The sequence below is a fragment of the Canis lupus genome, chromosome 2 (genome assembly GCF_011100685.1).
Source record: "Canis lupus familiaris isolate Mischka breed German Shepherd chromosome 2, alternate assembly UU_Cfam_GSD_1.0, whole genome shotgun sequence".
Classification (NCBI taxonomy): domain Eukaryota; kingdom Metazoa; phylum Chordata; class Mammalia; order Carnivora; family Canidae; genus Canis; species Canis lupus.
In genome coordinates this window covers 7,684,162-7,706,067 of record NC_049223.1, presented here as the reverse complement: position 1 = coordinate 7,706,067, position 21,906 = coordinate 7,684,162, and the positions used below count along the sequence as shown (strand labels likewise).

At 38.6% G+C, this 21,906-nt stretch overlaps 1 protein-coding gene across 1 annotated transcript in view; it reads right to left on the bottom strand.

Annotated features, from left to right (window-relative positions):
• Positions 1 to 21,629, bottom strand: part of C2H10orf67 (chromosome 2 C10orf67 homolog) — a 189,797-nt gene extending 168,168 nt beyond the window's left edge. Inside the window, exon 1 of the mRNA XM_038532058.1 lies at positions 21,546 to 21,629. Within this exon, the coding sequence (XP_038387986.1) occupies positions 21,546 to 21,629 (84 nt within the window). The remainder of the gene's footprint in view (positions 1 to 21,545) is intronic.
• Between the last annotated feature and the right edge of the window lie 277 nt (positions 21,630 to 21,906).

Genomic DNA, 21,906 nt, shown 5'->3' with positions numbered 1-21,906 from the left:
GAGATGGGGGTGGGGGGTAGGCTTTATTCTCTTGTTCTTGCCCATGTGCCCACGGCTACAGTCCATTCTCTGCACAACTTCTTCTCAGAGATCTGCCTCTTTCTCAATGCACAAATCACAATGAACTCAAAGCTATTAACCCATTCTTATCTTGCAGACTCTTTGAGGAGAAAAAGAAAATTACAGAACAACACACGACACAAAACAACTGGAAATCGGACGTAGTGCACCTCTTTACCCCACTACACACACGTAGCTAGCTAACTTCCCCTGGAATTATTGATCTTACAACACTGATTGGACCAAATGCCCCCCATAAATATAATCTTGCCCATCTCTTCTTAAATCTTGCCCATTTAAGACTGCTAATGCTACTTTTACTTGTGTGGTTATTGTAATTAATAACTTCCTCTCTCACAGTATTATGAGCTCCATAAGGGGAGGGTCTAACTTTGGTTTTATTCACTATTGTATTCCCAGCATCTGGCACAGCACCTGGCCCATCGTGAACATTAAATCAATTTTGGCTGAATAAATGAGTAAAGATTATTAACATTTATCGAGAACGAGAGATTTTATGGGGATTGTGCTTATATGCTAGGTACGGCATTGTTCTCGGTGCTCTATGTGTAACATCTCATGTAATATTCATAACAACTCCGTGAGACGTATATAGTTCTTTTTTTATAGTTCTTATTCCTGTTGCATTCACGATAAATTAAGGTACAGAGAAGTTATGTGATTGCCCAAGATCACACAGCTTGTAAGTGGAAGGGCTGAGATTCAATGTGTTCTGTGCCCGTGCTGTTCACCTGTGTGCACGCTGTTTTAAAGAAATGAACCAGTGACTAAAGAAGCAGATTCATTGAATTATTTATCCCAGAAAGAATTTATTGTCTGTCTACTTTTCTAGGCATTGGGAACAAGGTGAAATAATTCCCTTGTGTCACGTAGATTATAGTAGCAAGTGTGTGCTTGGGCGCACATGTGCACACCTGCTCATGAGATAATCGACAAGTGAATATGTAACATGCCAGGTGATATGTGCTATGAAGAAGAGTAAAGCAGGCTAAAGGAATGGAGACAGAGACAAATTGTTGCTGTTTCTGCTAGTGTGGTCAGGGAAGGCTTCTCTAGAAAAGTGACTTCCAACAGCTGAGGATTAAGTCGAACAGGATATACAGAGATGATATGAGTAATTTTCCTATTCGAAAATGATTCAATTAAAATTATATGAACAGATAAAATTCAAAGCAAACATTATTAGAGCTTCTTGCGAGTCTGGACCTGGGGAAAACAGCAAAATATCCTGGGAGGTCATTTTACACAGCACAGTCATGATTGTTCTAAATACCAGGGTAAGTTAGTGCAGAAGTACCTCTGCTCTGTCTTTGGTCAGTTTGCTGTGTGGTGCTGGGTCGGCTCCCCAGCGGGAGCAGCACTAATCAAAGCACACAGTCGCCAACTAAATGCACCATTGATTCATTTTTAAAAAAATAGAATACAATCTTTAATGCATCCCCAGGTCAGCCCAGGGGCTTGCTTCCCTGTGACTTTGGAAGGGAAGTGTGCTTTTGTAAGGGTCTGGTGCTGAGGCCCACTGAGTGGGCATTTTGCCTGAAAGATTCATGCATTTCCTTCAGATGCTCGATTGACACCCCAGGTGTAGGTCAAGCATTTAAATCATTTGACTCAATGTCCTCTAAGAGAAAATCTAGTCAGAACTTTTTTCCTACATCCTTGTGAGAGATCCACGGAACAAAGTTTTGGTAAAAAATGATTAGGTATTTTGATTCTGAAAGCAAAGGAGTTCTCTTCCAGAGGAAAAAAATCAGATAGGTATTGTGTAGCATCAGCTATCACTAGAGTTTCTAAATAAGAACAAAATTCGTCTGTTGGTGTATTGCATGTCTTTACTATGATCACTTCTCTCCACACCTTGCCTTTTTCTTTCTTTTTCTTTTTGTTCCTTTTTCTTTCTTTCTTTCTTTCTTTCTTTCTTTCTTTCTTTCTTTCTTTCTTTCTTTCTTTCTTCTTTCTTTCTTTCTTTCCTTCTTTCTCTTTCTTTCTTCCTTTTATAATTCATTTTGTGGCAGTACACAAACCAGCAAAGCCACATTCAGGACAGTTGGTTAACTGATACACTTTGAGGTTTTTGAAAACAAAGCAGCTGAACATTTCCTTTGTGTCAAACAAGAGGAAGTAGAGATTGGCTAGGGAGCTGTGTTCTAATAAGAAACCCATTTAGTCAGAATGCTTTCCCATTTGGGCTTTCCTCTATTGATCTGCTTAAAGTCCATTAAAATATAGATTATATCTCAGAAAACTAGATGTGGAGATAAAAGTTAATTAAACTAACATTTAATTAGTGATGCAACAGTGATGTCTATAACTACTGCCTCTAAGAAGGCACCTCGTTCCTGTCTTTCACTATTCACAGCTCTTACAATGTTTGGATAAACCCCCAAATGTTGCTCCTGAGATTGCTGAAGGTTAGTTCTTGAACCCTGTGGTTTGACCTGAGAAGGATGTGGTTAAGACTTCTGCTCCCTCAGCCTGGGTTTGGTACCTGTATCGTTTAGGAGACTTTAAGCAGCAGGTGAGTGAACATCACAACTAAACACTCAATGTATCAGCTCATGAACTTGGAAGTTGAGAGATAATAGAAGAAGTTTTCCCAAGGATTGGCTCAGTCCAGTAGCTCTGAGTTCATGTGTCCACAATTCCCTCAGCTCATTATCAAGCCAGTAGCAAGATGGCTGCAGCCACTCGGAGCCTCCATTCACATCGAGGCGCAGAGAGAGAAGGGGTCACGTCAAGAGTTCTCTCAAAAGAGCATGAAACAGACAACCCACAAAAGGGGATGCAATATTTGCAAATCATATAGCTGATCAAGGTCTGGTATTCAGAATATAGGAAGAACTCTGACAACCTAACAATTAAAAGACAAATAACCCAATTTAAAAAGGTAAAAAGAATTTGAATAGACATTTCTCCAAAGATATACAATGGCCAATAAGCACAGAGAAAGGTAAACACCATTAGTCATTAGAGAAATGCAAATTAAAACCCTAACGAGATATTGCTTCACACACACTAGGATACCTGTGCTCAAAAAGACAAGCAATAGCAAGCGTTGGCGAAGATGTGGAGAAATGTACGTTGCTGGTGGGGATGGAAAATGATACAGTCACTTTGGAAAACCAAAGTCTGGCATTGCCTCAAATAGTTAAATCGAGATTGACCATACGAGCCAGCCATTCCACTCCTAGGTATCTTCCCAAAAGAAATGAAAACATACAAACACACAAAGACTTATGCAAAACTGTTCATAGCAGCCTTATTCATGATAGCCAAAATGTGGGGGGAAAAAACCCATCAACTGATGAATGGATAAACAAAACGTGGTTGGTATATCCACACAATGGAATATTTCATCATAAAAAGGAATGAAGCCTTGATACACGCTGCAACATGGATGAACCTTGCACATGTTATGCTCAACAAAAGAAGCCAAACACAGAAAATCACATATTATATGATTCCACTTATAGGAAATATTCAGCATAGTCCAAAGGCCCAGTGTGTAGGTTGCTACGAGCTGCAGGGAAAAGACGAATGACTATGAGGTTTCTTTTGGGGTGATGAAAATATTCTGGAATTAGATAGTGGTGATGGCTGCACAAATTTGTGAATATAAACAAACCATTCAAAAATAAATAAATAAATGAATAAATGAATAAATAAATAAATAAATAAACAAACAAACAAACAAACCATTCAGAGATGCCTGGGTGGCTCAGGGGTTAAGCGCATCTACATTTGGCTTAGGGTGTGACACTGGAGTGTGGGGATCAAGTCGCACATCGGGCTCCCTGCATGGAGCCTGCTTCTCCCTCTGCCTGTGTCTCTGCCTCTCTCTTTCTTTGCCTCTCATGAATAAATAAAATCTTAAAAAAAATCAAAACTATTGAATTGTACATTGTAAAAGGATGAATTGAATATTACAGTGTGAAATATATATCTCAATTAGCAGTAACAAAAGAGCATGGACACTTCTTTCCCAAAGTTTTCAGAAAACCTCTTAAAAAATATTTTATTTATTTATTCATGAGAGACACACAAAGAGAGGCAGAGACACAGGCAGAGGGAGAAGCAGGCTCCCGGCAGAGGGCCCAAGGCGGGACTCAATTCCAGGACCCTGGCATCACAACCTGAGCCAAAGGCAGATGCTCAACCACTGAGCTACCCAGGTGCTCCTCTCAGCGAAACCTCTTGATAGCCTGAACTTTGACACATGAGCCCAGACCAGTGTCCTGGGGGATGACTCGCATCTAGTATGAGGTTTGTGGCTTCTGAGTGACAGGTTTCTCAGGGCAACCCCAACCCCAGAGCTGGGATCAGCCCTCTGACCTTATGACTGCTACCCAAAGAGAAAGAGGTGTGCAGGATGTCTGGCAAATACAATTTTTGTTCTTGTGCTTCCCTCCTGACATCTTAGGCACGTCTTTGTACCTGCTCCTATGCTACTCTCATGTTTTATAATTGTCTTCCTGCTGTCTCCTCTACCAAATCACAAGATCTTTGAAAGCAAAAGCTTCTGAGTATGCCCAACAACTACTATAGTTTAGTCATGGAAAGTAATCAACAAATACTTAATTGAATAAACAACTGATATGAAACTTGGAAGTATCTCCTATCCTGGCTGATGACCAAATTTTTCAATATCAGCAGTTCATTGTTTGTATGAAGTCATGCCTTCTGATACATCTTCCTTAGCACTGAATCACTCACGGCTTTGTGTGAGTTTGTTTAAATAACTCCTCTCTGATCCAGGGAACAAAACTAGCCCGAGCTTCCCAGAAATAGAAAAACTTGAAGAGGAGCTTGTCTACTTGACCTCTCAGTTTGGAGTCAGCTCACATGACAAAATCATGGTATATTGGTTTGTTTTTTTTTTTTTTTTGGTGTTTAAAATAAGAACTTCCAATTATATAAGAAATACCAATGCTTTATTTGACCTGTTGTGTCCAAGACACACACACACATGTGCGCACACACGCATACACAGTTACATTTTCAGAAATAATTTGGTCCAATTTCCGTAATGAGAAAGAAGCATTTTAGCATAGGAAGAAATAAAGTCTTAATTTAAAAGTTATTTGAGATGGTAAATAAGTACAGACAAAGGAAAAATTATAGAGATCATTTATGTTTTATTTAAATCTCAGGGTCCTCTGGTAAGTTTTTGTTTTGGTTATTTTTTTAAGATTTTATTTATTTAAAAATTTTTTAAAAAAGATTTTATTTATTTGAGGGAGAGTGGAAGAGTGAGTTGGGGGGAGAGGGTGAGAAAATCTGAAGTTCAGAACCAGATTCAGGGCTTGATCTTTAGACCGCAAGATCACCTGACTGGAAACCAAGTCAGATCCTCAACTGACTGATCCACCCTTATATTTATAGGTTTCATCACAGAATAGTTTGTTTCAGAAAGCATTTAGAGAGGCCACAGAGGAACCACAAAAGGTGCCAATAACCAAAATCATCTTGAGAAAGATGAACAAAGCTGGGGGTATCAGGCTTCCTGATTTCAAGCTATACTACAAAGCTGTAGTCATCAAAGTAGTATGACACTAGCATAAAAATGGAGACATAAATTGATGGAACAAAATAGAGACCTCAGAAATAAGCCCATGTATATATGGTCAACTAATTTATGATGAAGGAGGCAAGAATAGCCAACGGAAAAGTATGGTCTCTTCAATAAATAGTGTTGGGAAAACTGGACAGCAAGATGCAAATAATGAAACTGGACCGCTATCTTACATTATATACAAAAATTAACTCAAATGGATTAAAGACTTGAATGTAGGACCTGAAACCATAAAACCCCCAGAAGAAAACATAGGTGGTAAGCTCCTCAACACCAGTCTTAGTGATTTTTAAAAAAATCTGACTCCAGAAGCAAGGGCAACAAAAGAAAAAAAATAAACACATGAAACTACATCAAACTAAAAAGCTTCTGCACTGTGAAGGAAACCATCAACAAGAACAAAAAGGCAACCTGCTAAATGGGAAAAATATTTGCAAATCATATATCCAATAAGGAGTTAATATCCAAAATACAACATACAAGACAATACAACTCAAGACCAAATAATCCAAACTAAAAATGAATAGAGGATCTGAACAGGCATTTTTCTAAAGAAGACATGCAGATGGCCAACAGGCACATGAAAAAATGCTCAATATCACTAATCATCATGCAGATCATAATGATGTATCACCTCACGCCTGTCATAATGCCTATTATCAAAAACCTAAAAAGTAAGAAGCACTGGCAAAGTTGTAGAGAAAAGGGATCCCTCATGCACTATTGGTGGGAATGTAAATTGATGTAGCCTTTATGGAAAACAGTATGGAAGTGTTTCAAAAAATTAAAAAATAGAACCACCATATAATTCAGCAACTATATGGATATTTATCTGAAGGAAACAAAATCACTAGTTCAAAAAGGTATCTGCACCCCCATGTTCATTGCAGAATTATTTATAATAACTAAGACATGGAAGCAACCTAAGTGCCCATTGATGGATGAATGGATAAACAAAAGGTAGAAAATGTGATATGTGTATGAATATATGACATTTACAACATGGATAGATCTTGAGGCTTTATGGTTAAGTGAAATAAGTGAAAGATAAATATGATATGATCTCATTTACATGTGGAACCTTAAGAAAAGATTCTAAGTATAGGGATTCTTTCAATCCTCACAATAACCCTATGCGCTAAGGACTATCAGTACCTTCATTTTACAGATGAAGAAACTGAGGTATACATTTGTGTAAGCAAATGGTGGAAATGGGATTCAAACCCAGACAGCCTGGTACCAGAGCCTGAGCTCTTAGTTTTCTTAACTATTGAAAGAAAGATGAGAAAGTGTGTAGCGTCCATCCACAAAGTATATGAAATAGCCCGGTTAGCATCTATTTTGTCCCTGCACTTACACCAGATGCACTTGTCTAGCAGACAGTGTGTTCCTACACTCACAGCATCTGGAGAAAAATAAAGTGAGGCTGGAGAAGTTACAGCAAGAGACCATCGAAAAGAATTTGAGATATCACAAGTGCTTCCCATTTAAGTACAGGTTGACATGATTCATATTCTTCACTTGGAAAAATGAAGGCCACTATGAGTGAACATCATATTCATTAGGAGTTTTGAGTACGAGCTACAAAACCAGCTCCAGCCCATCTTGAATCTGTCCTCTGGACCAGGTGTCCCTTGGAACTTTTGGGGAGGAAGGTGTATGCCCCACCCAGGGTGAAAATTTGGAGCTGGGGTCTGGAAAACATCACATCTCTTTCTGTTTCCCACACTGGAAGGCTTTATGGATGTGAGATCTGCCAGGAACTATGACTCTGTGCTTAGGGGGACCCATGCCTGGTTTAATACTCTACTGTCTTAATCGTATCTATTAACCTGCTTTTTGTAAGTGAAATCTGATGGACAATGGAACATGTGTGTGGGGCAGAGGAGATTCACACAATATGCACATCCACTATGGATTTTTGTCTATCCCCCAGCTCACATATGGTGTTTATGGGGTCCTGTAAGTACGGAGTTTCAGTAAACCTGCAATGTGTGGGAATTCAGTGAGACTCAAAGCACGTTACGGCTAGGACTGAGTACGCAGGAGTGCCAACAACATTGATAGTCCACGTTTTCCTAGAGCCAGAGCTTGCTTCAAACACAGGTAGAAGGCAATAGCATTCTAAGAAACACATGTGACCAAGGAATAACCTGGCCAGGGACAAAGTGACATGATACAAACAAGGGCAACGTCCAGAAAAGGACAGAGAGTGATACATTTTTTAAATTTTTTATTTATTTATTCATGAGAGACAAACAGAGAGAGGCAGAGACATAGGCAGAGGGAGAAGCAGGCTTCCCGTGGGGAGCCTGATGCGGGACTTGATCCCAGGACCCCGGGATCACAACCTGAGCCAAAGGCAGATGCTCAACCACTGAGCCACCCACGTGCCCCAGATGATACATTTTTTAAATGGAATTCTTTTGATAGGGACTAAATAGTCCTAGTAATAAGTAATAAGAACAAGTACTTTCTAATAATTAACTGGAGGTGCTCTGGGAATTTGGTGAATCACATTTATGCATAAAATTGTTGGCATGTGACTTCATGAAGTTAGTCTAAGTGACAGTACTATTAAAAATAATAGTAGTAAAATTTTTTTTAGTAGTAAAAATTTTAAATATGTCCAGTTACTCGAGAAGGTTTTTAAAAAAGATTTTATTTATTTATTTGAAAAAGGGAGAGTGAGCGAGCAAGCGAGAGAGAGCACAAGTGGGGAGGAGCAAAGGGAGAGGGAAAAGCAGACTCCCTGCCGGGTCCCTGGACTCCAGGATCATGACCTGAGCCGAAGGCAGATGCTTAACTGACTGAGCCACCCTGTGCCCCTGGAGAAGGTTTTAACAGATTGTTTGGGCTCAGTAATGATAGGGCTAGGGAACTCCTTGGGGACACAGAAGAAAGTCTCTTGCAGAACCATGGGTGGGATGAAGGACCTGGAGGGAGGAGATAGCAGAAGCTCTCTGGTTGTTTACTTCTTCCAGAAGCCTCCAAACTCCACAAGAAAACAGGGTACAGGGCCAGAGCTGACCCTTGGAAAATCCCTGAGGACCAGGGATTCTGAGTTGGTGGCACTGTGTTAGCAGGTTCTCATTCTTTTAGCAATCCAGCCCAGAGTTTCTCAAAACCTAGTTTAGAAGATAGAATTAAGTAGAAAAAACTCATTTTAAAAAACATAGATAAAAAAATACTTCTTCCAGAGGTCTTCCAAGGGGGCCCACTTGGATTACAAGCCAAGTCACTTTTGAGCATTTCCTGCAGCCCCTGAAATCCAGAAGCCCACTGCTTCCCAAAATATAAAGGGCAAAAGTTCTGGGAGGTAGGAGAAAGAAGAGTAAAAGCACTGAAGAGCCATTTTTACTTGCTCATAAAGAATCTGAAGGAAATGAAAGCTTCTCTAAGTGGTACCAGAATGATTTGATCTTGCTCCATCTTTGTCTCAGCTGTCCAGGCAACATCTTTTATTTGGAATCTAATTATCCATCACTTTCTCATTTTTTTCTCCTCCCAATCAATTAATAACAAACACTTATTGAAACATTCCTATATGCAAGGTAGTGTATAAGATCCTCTGACAAAGGCAAAATTGAATAAAATATTCTGTTTGGGAAAGTAGTGTTTACTGTGACTCCTGAGTTGTTCTTAATCCACTAAAGTCCAAATGCACTGGGAGAAATGATGTCCAATTAATGATCCTCTTCTCTGTAACCTTTTAATGGGATGCCAAAACCTTACATAGGCAAGAGTGGACCTTTCTTTTATTTTCTTTTCTTTTTTTTAAGATTTTACTTATTTATTCATGAGACACCCAGAGAGAGAGAGAGAGAGAGAGAGGCAGAGACACAGGCAGAGGGAGAAGCAGGCTCCTTTTAGGAAGCCCAATGCGGGACTCAATCCTTAGACACTGTGATCATGCCTGAGCCGAAGGCAGACGTCCAACCGCTGAGCCACCCAGGCATCCCAAGAGTGGACCTTTCTGAACACATTTCTGTGCAAAATTGTTATTCCTCTGATCTTGTCTATATCATATCACATCACAAAGGATTAACTACAAATGTATCCATGACACCAACCTTCTTGATTTTACCCAAAAAGGTAGATAGTACATTGTAATTACTAAGGTCTCTCTTTGGTGGTTAATCAGAGAACTTGGAACCTGCCTTCCACAAAGCATAGAGGGAAGGGATACTTGCAGACCATCGCAGAATGTTTCCCCTCTTTTTTTTTTTTTTTTTAATTTTTATTTATTTATGATAGTCACAGAGAGAGAGAGAGAGAGAGAGAGAGAGAGAGAGGCAGAGACACAGGCAGAGGGAGAAGCAGGCTCCATGCACCGGGAGCCCGACGTGGGATTCGATCCCGGGTCTCCAGGATCGCGCCCTGGGCCAAAGGCAGGCGCCAAACCGCTGCGCCACCCAGGGATCCCTGAATGTTTCCCCTCTTGATGCAAGAATGGATTCCACATTTCCCGAACTATTTTAATGGACTCCAACTCTTCCAAATGGTTTAGTACCTATGTGATAACACAAAAGAGTTTCAATATTGCTTTAATAATAAATGCTTCAAAGGAAATCTTGTAACATGAATATCACAAGAAAAAAAAAGTCCATAGCCCCTTTCCTGAACCTGAGGTGAAATGAGCCCACCATGAGCACAGTGGCTCTGACTCATGCCCTGAGCCTGTTCTGCTTCAGCAGGCTCTCAAGATCCAACAAGTCATCTGGTGACTCAGAACAGAAAACAAAATGCTCTGTCCAACTCGTGTTTCTGAAGCATTTACTGGGTGTAGCCCTTTACTATCCAACTGAATCCTTTTTTGCAAGACATGCAACAAAGAATTCAATGAACAAAGCAAAACAAGTCTGTAGCATTCCAGAAGGATTCCCTAATCTAAATATAAAATATGCAAGTTACAACTAATCTGGCAGATTTCACAGGAACACAGGGAGGATTGTGATAGATCAGGACAATGAAATGCTGGCAAATTGAACTGAATCTGGTGCAGTTTCATTGATTATTTACACTTGATGACATCAGGACATAAAAACATGTTAAAATTGCAATGGTTTGGATTAATGGGATTGGCTTAATGGACAATCTGCTTAAATAAACGTCATGCACTATTAAGGTTATTACTGAAATCATAGCCTATGGGCTATATTGTGGCTTCTCAAAAAATAGGAACTCAATGCATTTTTATAATTATGCCCCTAACTTTTAGTCACTTACCCACTATTAGATATGAGTATGATCACACAGGTAAACACAGATGAGAGTTCTGAAAATTTAGGGATATGGGGAATTGTGACTCAAGAGACAATGGCTACACATTTTAATTTCTACAGGACTTATTTTTTTTCCAGTTTTATTGACACACAGTTCTGTCTATTTAAGGTAAACCACATAATGGCTTAACATATATACAGTGAGAATGACTTAGGTTTTGTTTGTTTGCTTTGAATTTCTATAGCACTTAATTTCTTAGCTTTGAAAGTTTTTATATTTAAAGTAAATACTTCTTGAATGGCAAGTATTAATTTGAGAGTAAGAGAGGCTGCAAGAAAATAAAGACCACAAACAGTTCACTTCTTTTGTTGTTTCAAATACTTAATGGGTATCATATACTGAGGTTTGCTAACTGCAGTTTTGAAACAATTCCACATCCTCTTCATTTTATTTTTTGAAAATTAAAAGCTATAGGAAAGTTGAAAGAAGAGTACAGTGAACACATATTCTTTATCCAATTTCACCACTTTTAATATTTTGTCACATTTGCTTTATCTATGTATATATATCTATGCACATATATACAAATATATATATCTGGAATGTTCTGATTTGTTTTATTGATTAAATTCTTTGTTCTTGGGATCCCTGGGTGGCGCAGCGGTTTGGCGCCTGCCTTTGGCCCAGGGCGCAATCCTGGGGACCCGGGATCAAATCCCATGTCGGGCTCCCGGTGCATGGAGCCTGCTTCTCCCTCTGCCTGTGTCTCTGCCTCTCTCTCTCCCTGTGTGACTATCATAAATAAATAAAAAAATAAAAAAAATTCTTTGTTCTTTGTTTAACTAAAAAAAAAAAAAAAAATTCTTTTTTTTTTTTTTTTTTTGCTAAAGAAAGAATCCGGCTGGCTATTCGTACATATCTACACACATACACATATAGAGGGAGAAAGAGGGAGAATTATCTAAGAACAAAGGACATCTTTCACATAATCAGTCACAATGGAATAGTAACATTTAAGAACATTCACATTAATTGTATAATATCATTTAGTATACAGTCTATATTTGAATTTCCTCAGTTGTTCCAAAAAATATCTTATAGCTGGGGTTTTGTTTTCTTTCCTAATCCGGGTTCCAACCAAGGTTTGTACATTCCATTTGGTCTTTCTTTAGTTCTTACTATAAAACAATTTCCCTACATTAAAAAAGTATTCTGTAATAATGACTTTTCCCCCAAGAACCTTGACTGATATCCCACTTTCTAGATTTCTCTACTTATTTCTTCATTATTGGATTTAGTTAATCAGATTTGGCAAATATGCTTATGTTGCTGTCAAAGCAATATTTAAAGTCAAATTTTGAATTTTCTTTGCTTGATATTATGGCATCTCCCAAATTCTGGTGCATCAAGACTTTAAACCAGTTTGATTTGAAAAAATTCTTTTGTGTAATAAATAGCTTGGTCCTACTAGCAAATACATGTTTCTTTAGCATGTTTTTTGTGTGTGTGAGGACATGGGATGTGTTTTGTAGACTTTTATTTTAAACCTTCCTAACACCAAGCAAATTCTCAATATATATAGTTTGCCACTCTGCCTCATTTAGTGACCACTTATGGCCATGTTTGTACAGCTTATCATCTGTACCTCAGTGAATCTACAAAGTTGTTGAGAGGGACATAATCAAGATAAATAACAAGTGAAGAACTATAAGTAAATGTACATTCTGAATGTTTTTCTTGATTATTAAAATTGCCATGTACGTGCATTTGAATTATCAATCTTTGCAATTAAACATATTAATTAAACACAATTCCCTATGATTTCTCCCTGATTTTCTCGAGTTATCAGTGGAGCAGGTCCAGGTCAGCAACTGGGGAGATTAAATCTTCTAATAATTAATGAATTAGTCTAACCATCAACAGAACTGGAATCTTCACCTTCACTGATACTGTCATTACCAACCTCATGTCACACTCACTGAATTACCATAAGGAGTGGTCTTCGTCTAGATCATCAGGGTCTGATGGGAATCTTAAATGCAACTGAGGTTGCGATCTCACCATTTGCAACTTAACATTGGCTATTCACTTAAAGAACCAGAAATAATCCTAGGATCAGGAGACCGAAAAGAAATCTCAAGAGGGTATCATGGATATTATCAGGTGGGCCCAAACTCTCCTTTCTGGCAGCTGCAAATCTACCCTATTTGTAATAACCCTTTACATAGGGATCTACCATGGCCATTTGGGTCAAGTACTTATCCCCGTGGTCAGGATATTTCATATTTATTTATTCATTAAAGATTTTATTTACTTATTCAAAGAGACACACAGAGAGAGGCAGAGACAGGCAGAGGGAGAAGCAGCCCAATTCCGGACTTGATCCAAGGAGTCCAGGATCAGGATCACTCAACTGCTGAGTCACCCAGGTGCCCAGAATGTTTCACATTTAATTTAAAGTGTTCTCTGTGGGGTAGCTGAGACACAATAGCTGTCCTTCAGTTGAAAGCTCTTTTCCAGTCTGGGTTCCAGTTTGTGCTGTAGGCAGAAGCACACTCTGTTGCTTTTCCTCACGGGTCTTGTTTCCTAAACCTTTAATCATTTTTATGGCTCTCCTTTAAACTCTCTCCAAGTTTTCTGTCTCCCTTCAGATACAAAGCTCAGAATTAAATATAGTCTTTGAAAGGATATGATTAGTACCAAATTTAGAAGACAATTGCTACATGGTCCTTATATTTTGTGCTCTAAGATTTGTTAATAGTTTTCAAAACTGATCAGACATCCAACAACAGCAACAGCAAGAGCAAAAGCTTCCAAGGAGAAATCTTGAATATTATATTGTCATGTTTTAGAACTCTCTTTTACCATGGCCCACTTCAGTGGGACAAAAGGCCTTTCCTTCCTGAGAAAAGCTCCTTCAAATCGCAGGAACAGATCTTAGGAAGAAGTGTAAGGAAAACTCATATTTGAGCCATAATGCGTCATGTCCTAAGATCTGCAAAATTACAGGCCGAAAGAGCTGATGCAAATTCATGTTACCACTCACTCTAGAGTTAACCAAACCACCCACAACAGCAGCACAATACTCATTCTAAAGAAGCCACATTGAAGCATTTTACGATTAAAAGGAAGATGATCAGGGGTGCCTGGATGGCTCAGTTGGTTAAACATCTGTCTTCAGCTCAGGTCATGGTCTGGTCCTGGGATCGAGCTCCATGTGGGACTCCCTGCTTAGTGGAGGGAGTCTCCCCTCCCGCCCTGCCTGTCTCCTCAGCTCATGTGCCCATTCTCTCTCTCTCTCTCTCTCTCTCTCTCTCTCTCTCTCTCCCTCCCTCTCAGCGTCTCTCAAATAAATAAAACCTTTCAAAAAAGGAAGATGATTAAAAATTAAAAATCATAAGGAAGTAAAAACCCTGTTGATCATAGCCTGATGAAAAAGTAATTTCCTGGAAAACTGTGGAAATCCCAAGCATCTGTGAGTGTATGTTTACAGCAGGAGCTTTTGCATCATTGTGTCACACTTCACAGAAGGCAAAATTCCTGGTGGACAACTCAGGACTTTGCTCAGTAAACTAACAATATGTCAATTTTTCTCTCTAGTAATATTAGACAAGCTGTCATTTATTGAATGCTTACTATGTGCTAGGCAGTCTACTGAGCCCTCTGTACACATCTCTTTTGAATCATATCAACTTTGTGAGGGACATATTATTATTATACTCTATTTATAGATGAGTTGATTGAGGCTCCAAGGCACATGGTTAGTAAATGTCATAGTGGGGATTCCAACCCAAGTATTTCGGATCCAGTATAACTACTATGTTATACTGCCTTATGAATTTTAAATATCAGCACTCTAATAGTTGACTAAAAGTAGAACTCATTCAAAAAAGGATAGCACTTATTTTCCTTTTTAAATGTTCTCTGGGGGGAATCTGGATGGCTCAGTCAGTTAAGCATTGGATTCTTGGTTTCGGTTCATGTCGTTATCTCATGGTCATGCGATCAGGGCCCATGTCAGGCTTTGTGGTAAGTGGGGAGTCTGCTTGAGATTCTCTCCCTCTCCCACTGCTCCTCCTCCCACACTCTCTACTCTCTTTGTCTCTCTAAAAAATAAATAAATCTTAAAAAAAAAAAGATAAAATGAAATTCTCTGAAGTTGTACAATGTCCATGTGTAAAGTCAGAAGAAAAGACCACCATTTTTAGATGGGTTCCTGGCCCCAGGAGAACCCTTAAAACCACTGCTCTACAGCAGTTAGAATGATATAGAATGCTCTATAATGACACGGGAAAGATATAAACTGACCACATGCCTCCTCTCCTTCTTTCTCAGCTTGCATTTGGTTGCCTTTCCTACGGTCAACTCTGGCTGTAGGAGAAAGTTCTCCCTGGTGGCCTGGGGCTGAAGTGATATTTGCCTTACAATAGCCCATACACAGACCTCCAAGCCTTTCTCCAGGCTGAGTAGAGCCACAAGCAGAGTGACCTAACTTTTCAAATGACTTCAAGAAAACCAAAACCAAGTCCTTCCTCCCCACCCCTGAAAACTGGAACTCTTAACTGAGCAAGAATAAAATAAATTCTTCAAGCTACTATATTTGGGTTCTATCTTTTGAGGCAATTTGGCATGCTCCAACTCACATGCATATATGCATTGTTAAGATGTCAATATACATCTGATTCATGATGACTTGAAAATAGCAAGTTGTTAAACAAGGTTTAGAAGAGGATCCATTTTGGTTTGCCAAAGTAATCAAATCTGGAGGAATGGACACCAAAATATTCACCATGCCTGGCTTTGAGAAGAACTACAGGAAGGGTTTTCAGTTTCTACAGAATATAAATTTATAATGTTTAATGCTGAAAAATAATAGGTATGTTTTATTTGTAACAAGAAAATAAGCTCTATTGAAAAGTGTTGCCCTCGACCTCACTTTATAGGGGAGGGCAGATGTCCCTTTTTAGCAACACTTTGTAAGAAACCTACAACAGATACTTAAATTTCTCCTCAGAACACAGATTAAAAACTTTTAAAGAAGACAGGTAAATCTTATTTTATACAATCAATATAGTCTTAAAATATTATCTGTAAAACATATTTCTATTTATCAACCTTTATTTCCTCAGTGTCATTCAAAATGAAATTCTAGCGATGTTTGCCAGGAATAAAAACATAACTCAGGAGAAGAGCAAGCTCCCCTATTAATGTGTCAGCTTTTGAAAGCATGTGCTTTAAGAAAAATGATATTTGTTAATTAAAATATTAACATTCATGTAAGCTAAGCACACATGCAAATAGTCTTCTACATTTAGAAAAATATTCAAGACTTAAAATGCAAATCACCATTGATAACTCCTTTGAACTTAACAAAATGAAGTTCTGTTAAGATTCTCCCATCAGGGTCATATAGCTAATAACATATATTGGATTGCCCGAGCTGTACATTATGAAGAGTTAGCAGTACATCTGACTTCTAAAAATGATTTTTCTACTGTTATTTAAAAAAAGAAAATGAAGACACAAAAACACACAGTAGGCAAGGCACCAAATTAATCAGTAAAAAGTAACATTACTTGTAAGTCATTATACATGTTTAATGATTTCCTTGAATTTTAATGCTGTAAGTCAGATTTTTTCAGTGTACGCATGAGGGATTTTCCCCCAAAAGAAAGGACAAAATATATTTGATAGAGTAGGCAGTTAGCTAGATATGAGCAGGGAACAAGGGCTTTCTGACTGATAAAAGGGTGGAGGCCAAGTTCCAAACAGTTGAGGGTTGTGGGGGAGGGGTCTGTCTTTCTTTCTTGGGAGGACCAATGGTTGGTGGGGCTTTGGGGCCATGCAAGGTGGTATAAAATTATAAACATGAGAAAATAGTTTTTAAGAATTGTTTCTGGGATTTATGCAGTGGATGGCCTTTAATGTTTTAGAACTTAGGCAAGATTAAAAGACTAGAATTCATTTTAAAAAGTGATGTTTTTTTATATTCCCCAAATGAACGAGACCATATAATGTTTATCCTTCTCCAACTGACTTACTTCACTCAGCATAATACCCTCCAGTTCCATCCACATCGAAGCAAATGGTGGGTATTTGTCTTTTCTAATGGCTGAGGAATATTCCATTGCATACATAGACCACATCTTCTTTATCCATTCATCCTTCGATGAACACCGAGGCTCCTTCCACAGAAGCGAATAAAGGGGAAAGGAGAGAAAATCAGTGGGAAATATCAGTGAGGGAGATAGAACATGAGAGACACCTAACTCTGAGAAAGAAACAAGGGGTGGTAGAAAGGGAGGTGAGTGGGGGGTTGGGGTGACTGGGTGACAGGCACTGAGGGGGGCACTTGACGGGATGAATACTGGGTGTTATACTATATGTTGGCAAATTGAACTCCAATAGAAAGAAAGAAAGAAAGAAAGAGAGAAAGAAAGAAAGAAAGAAAGAAAGAAAGAAAGAAAGAAAGAAAAGAAAAGAAAGAAAGAAAGAAAGAAAGAAAGAAAGAAAGAAAGAAAGAAAGAAAGAAAGAGAAAAAGGTGATGTTGGCTGTTTGAAAGATGCTTCTTTGAAAGTCTCTGGGGACTGAAAGGATTATCTCCTACCCATAAGGAGGCCCATGGTGGGGGTGCTTCACTCTGATCTCCTACAGGAGTAACCTCTAGGTGAAGAAATGAGGCCAATGAGATGTGTCTACCCAACACCCACGCCTCCTTCTAGATCATGCACCGAAGTACCCAGGACCCCAGATTCTCCTGCCCAAGTGGCCTTAGGTTGATTTACAGGGTTTTTCCCTGATTCATTTTTGAGTCTTGATTCCCAAGAGCAGATTCTGTGGCTAGGTGCCCACCCAGGACACAGATGCAGGGCACAGAGCTCCAATGGACTAGGAAGAGCCCAGTACAGGGCATTTCACTGTGTGGCAAGAGGAGGACAAGCTTGGGGGCCTCATGCAATCAGCTTCTGGCTTGTAATTCCAAGGAGTCAGAGAATGCCAAATTGAAATCTGGCCTTCCAGATCATCATAAAGGCATACTCCTCTAGGTAGAAAGATTGAGCGTAATGTATTTAACAAATGTTAACTTGGTGTATGTTTAAATACTTTGTCATATGGTATGTGAACCTCTGTTTGTACTCATGCCCTGAGCTCACAAGTAACAGGGGCAGCCTCAGGTTTGACTGCAGGGAGCCCTGCGTTCTCCAAGGTTCATCAGGATTACACCTATAACAAAAGCACACAAGTTAGAGTGTGACTTTTCTGATGTGCTTCATCTGCATAAAAATCTGGAGTTAGATGGATAGATCTGGCTCAAACTCTACCACCACACCCCTTACCTGCTTGACTGTGGGCAAGCTTCTGACCCTCTCTGAGCTTCATCTGGAAACTGATTGATGACGAGCATTTGGCATCTTATCTGGTACATAATAGGTGCTCAGTGGCAGTGATGGGGGCAAGTGGCTTGTAAGTCAACAACTTTTGTCTTTGAGTCATTTTCCCATTACTGTGCACATTTTGGGCCAAGACTTTAGAATACCTGAACTGAAAGATTAGAGGAGGACTTTTAGAAGAATCTTTGGAATCAAAATTGTCCTGAGTTCTGATCCCTTTTTATCTCCTACCAGGTGTGTAGGAGTGTGAGTCACAGAACCTCTTTGACACTTAGTGTCCTCAATTAGAAGACAGTAATAATAATAGTAACTAATTCATTGCACATTGCACCATTATAAGGATTAAATGAGAAACATATGCAAAAATGTTTGCCATACAGGAAGGGGGTTATCTTTAAGTGTCATACTTCAAACTTATATTGAATTTTACTCAGTATGTTATTCTACTGAATTTCATTTGATAGACAATTTCTCCAATTTACTGGGATATTTTGAACATCTATGGGGTCTGCCAAATGAAAACCAAATCTGCATGTAATTATTTGGTACATCTGGGACACTTACTTTTTCTAAATTCTTTTTTATTGTTGTGTGACTGGTTTTGTCTTTTATTGGAGAGTTATATTAGCTTCCGCTTTGATTCCATTTATACTGCTGACAGATGCTTATCTTTCATCCTTGGACCTTCAAATGTAAGATAGTTATCGCCCCTAACAAAACCATAAAATACCATGTCATTTCTGGATCTTCTTAAAAGCCAAAGAAAATAGTGATCGTACTTGAAGTCAAAGTAAAATGTGATGGAAGATCTGAGAAAGAGAAATGTACATGCTGACTAAAGTGTCTGGAACAAAGAGTAGTGACCTTGAGTTTCCTCAGAGGGACAAACAGTCACAGGGAGCTTGGCTGTGCCCAGAGGAATTGGGTAGCACATCTGCAGAGTCCAAAAATCAGAGCTACTTCGATACTGACTGACATGACATTTTGGATTATGATTAGTACAGTGTGGAGAGATAAAGCGCCAGGGACTCAGATTCACTTTTCCTTTTCTCCTTCCTCTTCCAAGGGGGATTATTTAATAGCCTGTTTACACATAGAGCACTTGGTTACTCCAATAATAGCCCACAGGCCTGAATCATCCTGCGTCACTGTGGTGTCATACAGAGTCCTCAGCTGTTTCCACGACTTGTGTGGTTGGCTTTCCACACTATCTGAAAACCGCGAAGAATTTGCAGGGTAATCAGTGATTTTAATTTTAACTATGCATGACGTGAGGGATCTTCTATCTCCATTGACCTGTCTTTAAAATACGTAGTGTGTAACGATGAAAGAAATTCAGGAGAAAACTTCAGCGTGAACACTTGTACAATAATATATGTAGGTACATACAAATGTGTTTTAAATTTATTCATATAAACATATCTTACCACTCTTATTATTACACATGATCAATTTGTGACATAATTGGGACACATACCTGTATAGATTAACACTGTCACTTGATGGACTGCTAGGGTGTTGATCACGTTCAATTTCTTGATCTGGGAGCTACTTACATGATTGTATTCAGTTTGTGAAAAACGAGTAAGCCAAAGATTGATGATATGTGCACTTTTCTATATTAACTTTCAATAAACTAGTTGAAACATTTACTGTTTAATGTCACTTTTTTGAGGAAAAATTGAGCAATCACAGTAACATACCATATATACATGACAATACGTATTTGAGCCGTTTCAAAGATCAAATAACATTTGAAAATTTTACAAAGTTTCATAGACTTAAATATCTCATTTTTAAACAGATTTTATGCATTTATTTGACATAGAGAGACACAGAGCACAAGCAGGGGGAGTGGGGGAGGTAGAAGCAGTACTTATCCCAGGATCCTGGGATCATGACCTGAGTTGAAGGCAGATGCTTAACCAACTGAGCGACCCAGGTTCCCCTAAATCTCTCATTTAAATGGGACTCTATTTTATCTTTTTAAAATTTCTCCCCCAAACTAAAAATAACATTTCTCATCCCACAATCATAGAGGTATAACAAATTGAATTTTAAAATAACTCCTCTCTTTGATCTTATGTCTCTGTGTTGTAAAAGTCTTAAAAACTAAATTGGTATAAACTTTCTATAGGCAATATCTATAAAAATAAAAAATGTTCATGATTTTGATCAAACAACTCTGCTATAAAATTTATCCTATGGAGCACCTGAGTGGCTCAGTCAGTTAAAAGTCTGACTCTTGATTTCAACTCAGGTCATGATCTGAGGATGGTGAGATCAACCAGCCCTGAGTCAGGCTCTGCATTCAGTGGGGAGTCTGCTTGAGATTCTCTCTCCCTCTGTCCCTGCACACTCCCCACTCCTGTGGGCATGCATGCTCTCTCTCTTTAAAGAAAAGAAATAAAAGAATTATCCCAGAAATACACTGAGAAGTCTAAAGCATTTTTGATAGTCATTTATACACTCGACTTTCAGTTGATGTGTTTTTATTGAAATCTACTCTGTAGTAGGTGCAGGGCTAGGTTTGGTGATATATTAGTAAACAAGACGGTTGTAGTCCAACATTAATGGGGGACTCTCACATAGTTTCTATGCCAGAAGAGAGCATAGATGTGAAACAAGTCACACAATTCATGATTTCATTACACATTTAATTTAAAAGAAAAAAAAAACAATGACAATTATTCAAATTATTTAAATAAATATTATTTAATGCCAAATAAAAGAGAAGTGTGGGTCACTGTGAGAAGAACATGTAATTAAAGGATGTGGACCAGCCTGGAGACGTGAAATAGAAAAAAATTGGAAAAAATATAAAGTTCATGAAAGGTTAACCCATTACAGCAAATCTATAAATAGAATAACAAATAACTGTCATAAAGAATTAGGCAGCTGAAAAGCATGTACTTATGTCCAAGATAAATTATCATTATTATTTATAATTTGAAAAAACAGTTGCAAAATAGTCTGTGCTGCCATATTATCCTAGTTTTGTAAATGAAAAGAATTATAATAGGTAGTTACAGATATAAAATGCATAATAAAACATAAGATATGAATGTATGTGTACATGTGTGCGTGTGTGCGTGTGTGTGTGTGTGTGTGTGGCTGCCTATTCACCATAAGCTCTTCTTCCCTTCTTCCCAGGTATCTGTGTAGACATTTCCCAGCTCTCTTAGCATTTAGGTATGGTCAAGTGACTAAGTTCTCAAAATAGAATATGGCTTAGGGTACTGTGTAGGTCTATGCTCTTGGAGGGTGGGCCTACTTGCACTTTCTCTTCTTCTTTCCCACCAACTGGAACCTGGATTTGGTGGGGACCTATCTCATACCACTCAGACAATGATGACATTGCGGGGATGGCAGAGCAATGAATAGGAACTCAGGTCCTTGAATGACCATGTGGAACAGAATTTCCCTAACAGCATGGAATTCTTACCTTAACATTAAAAAAAAAACAAAAATTTTATTTTATTCAGCAGCTGTAAGTTTCCAGAAAAACTGAACAGAAACTACAGAGTTCGCCCATAACCACCCCCCCAGCCTTCTATTTCCCCTATTATTAACATCACGCATTAGTGTGGTATATGTGTTACAGAGGGTCATCATTATTAACTGAAGTTCATAGG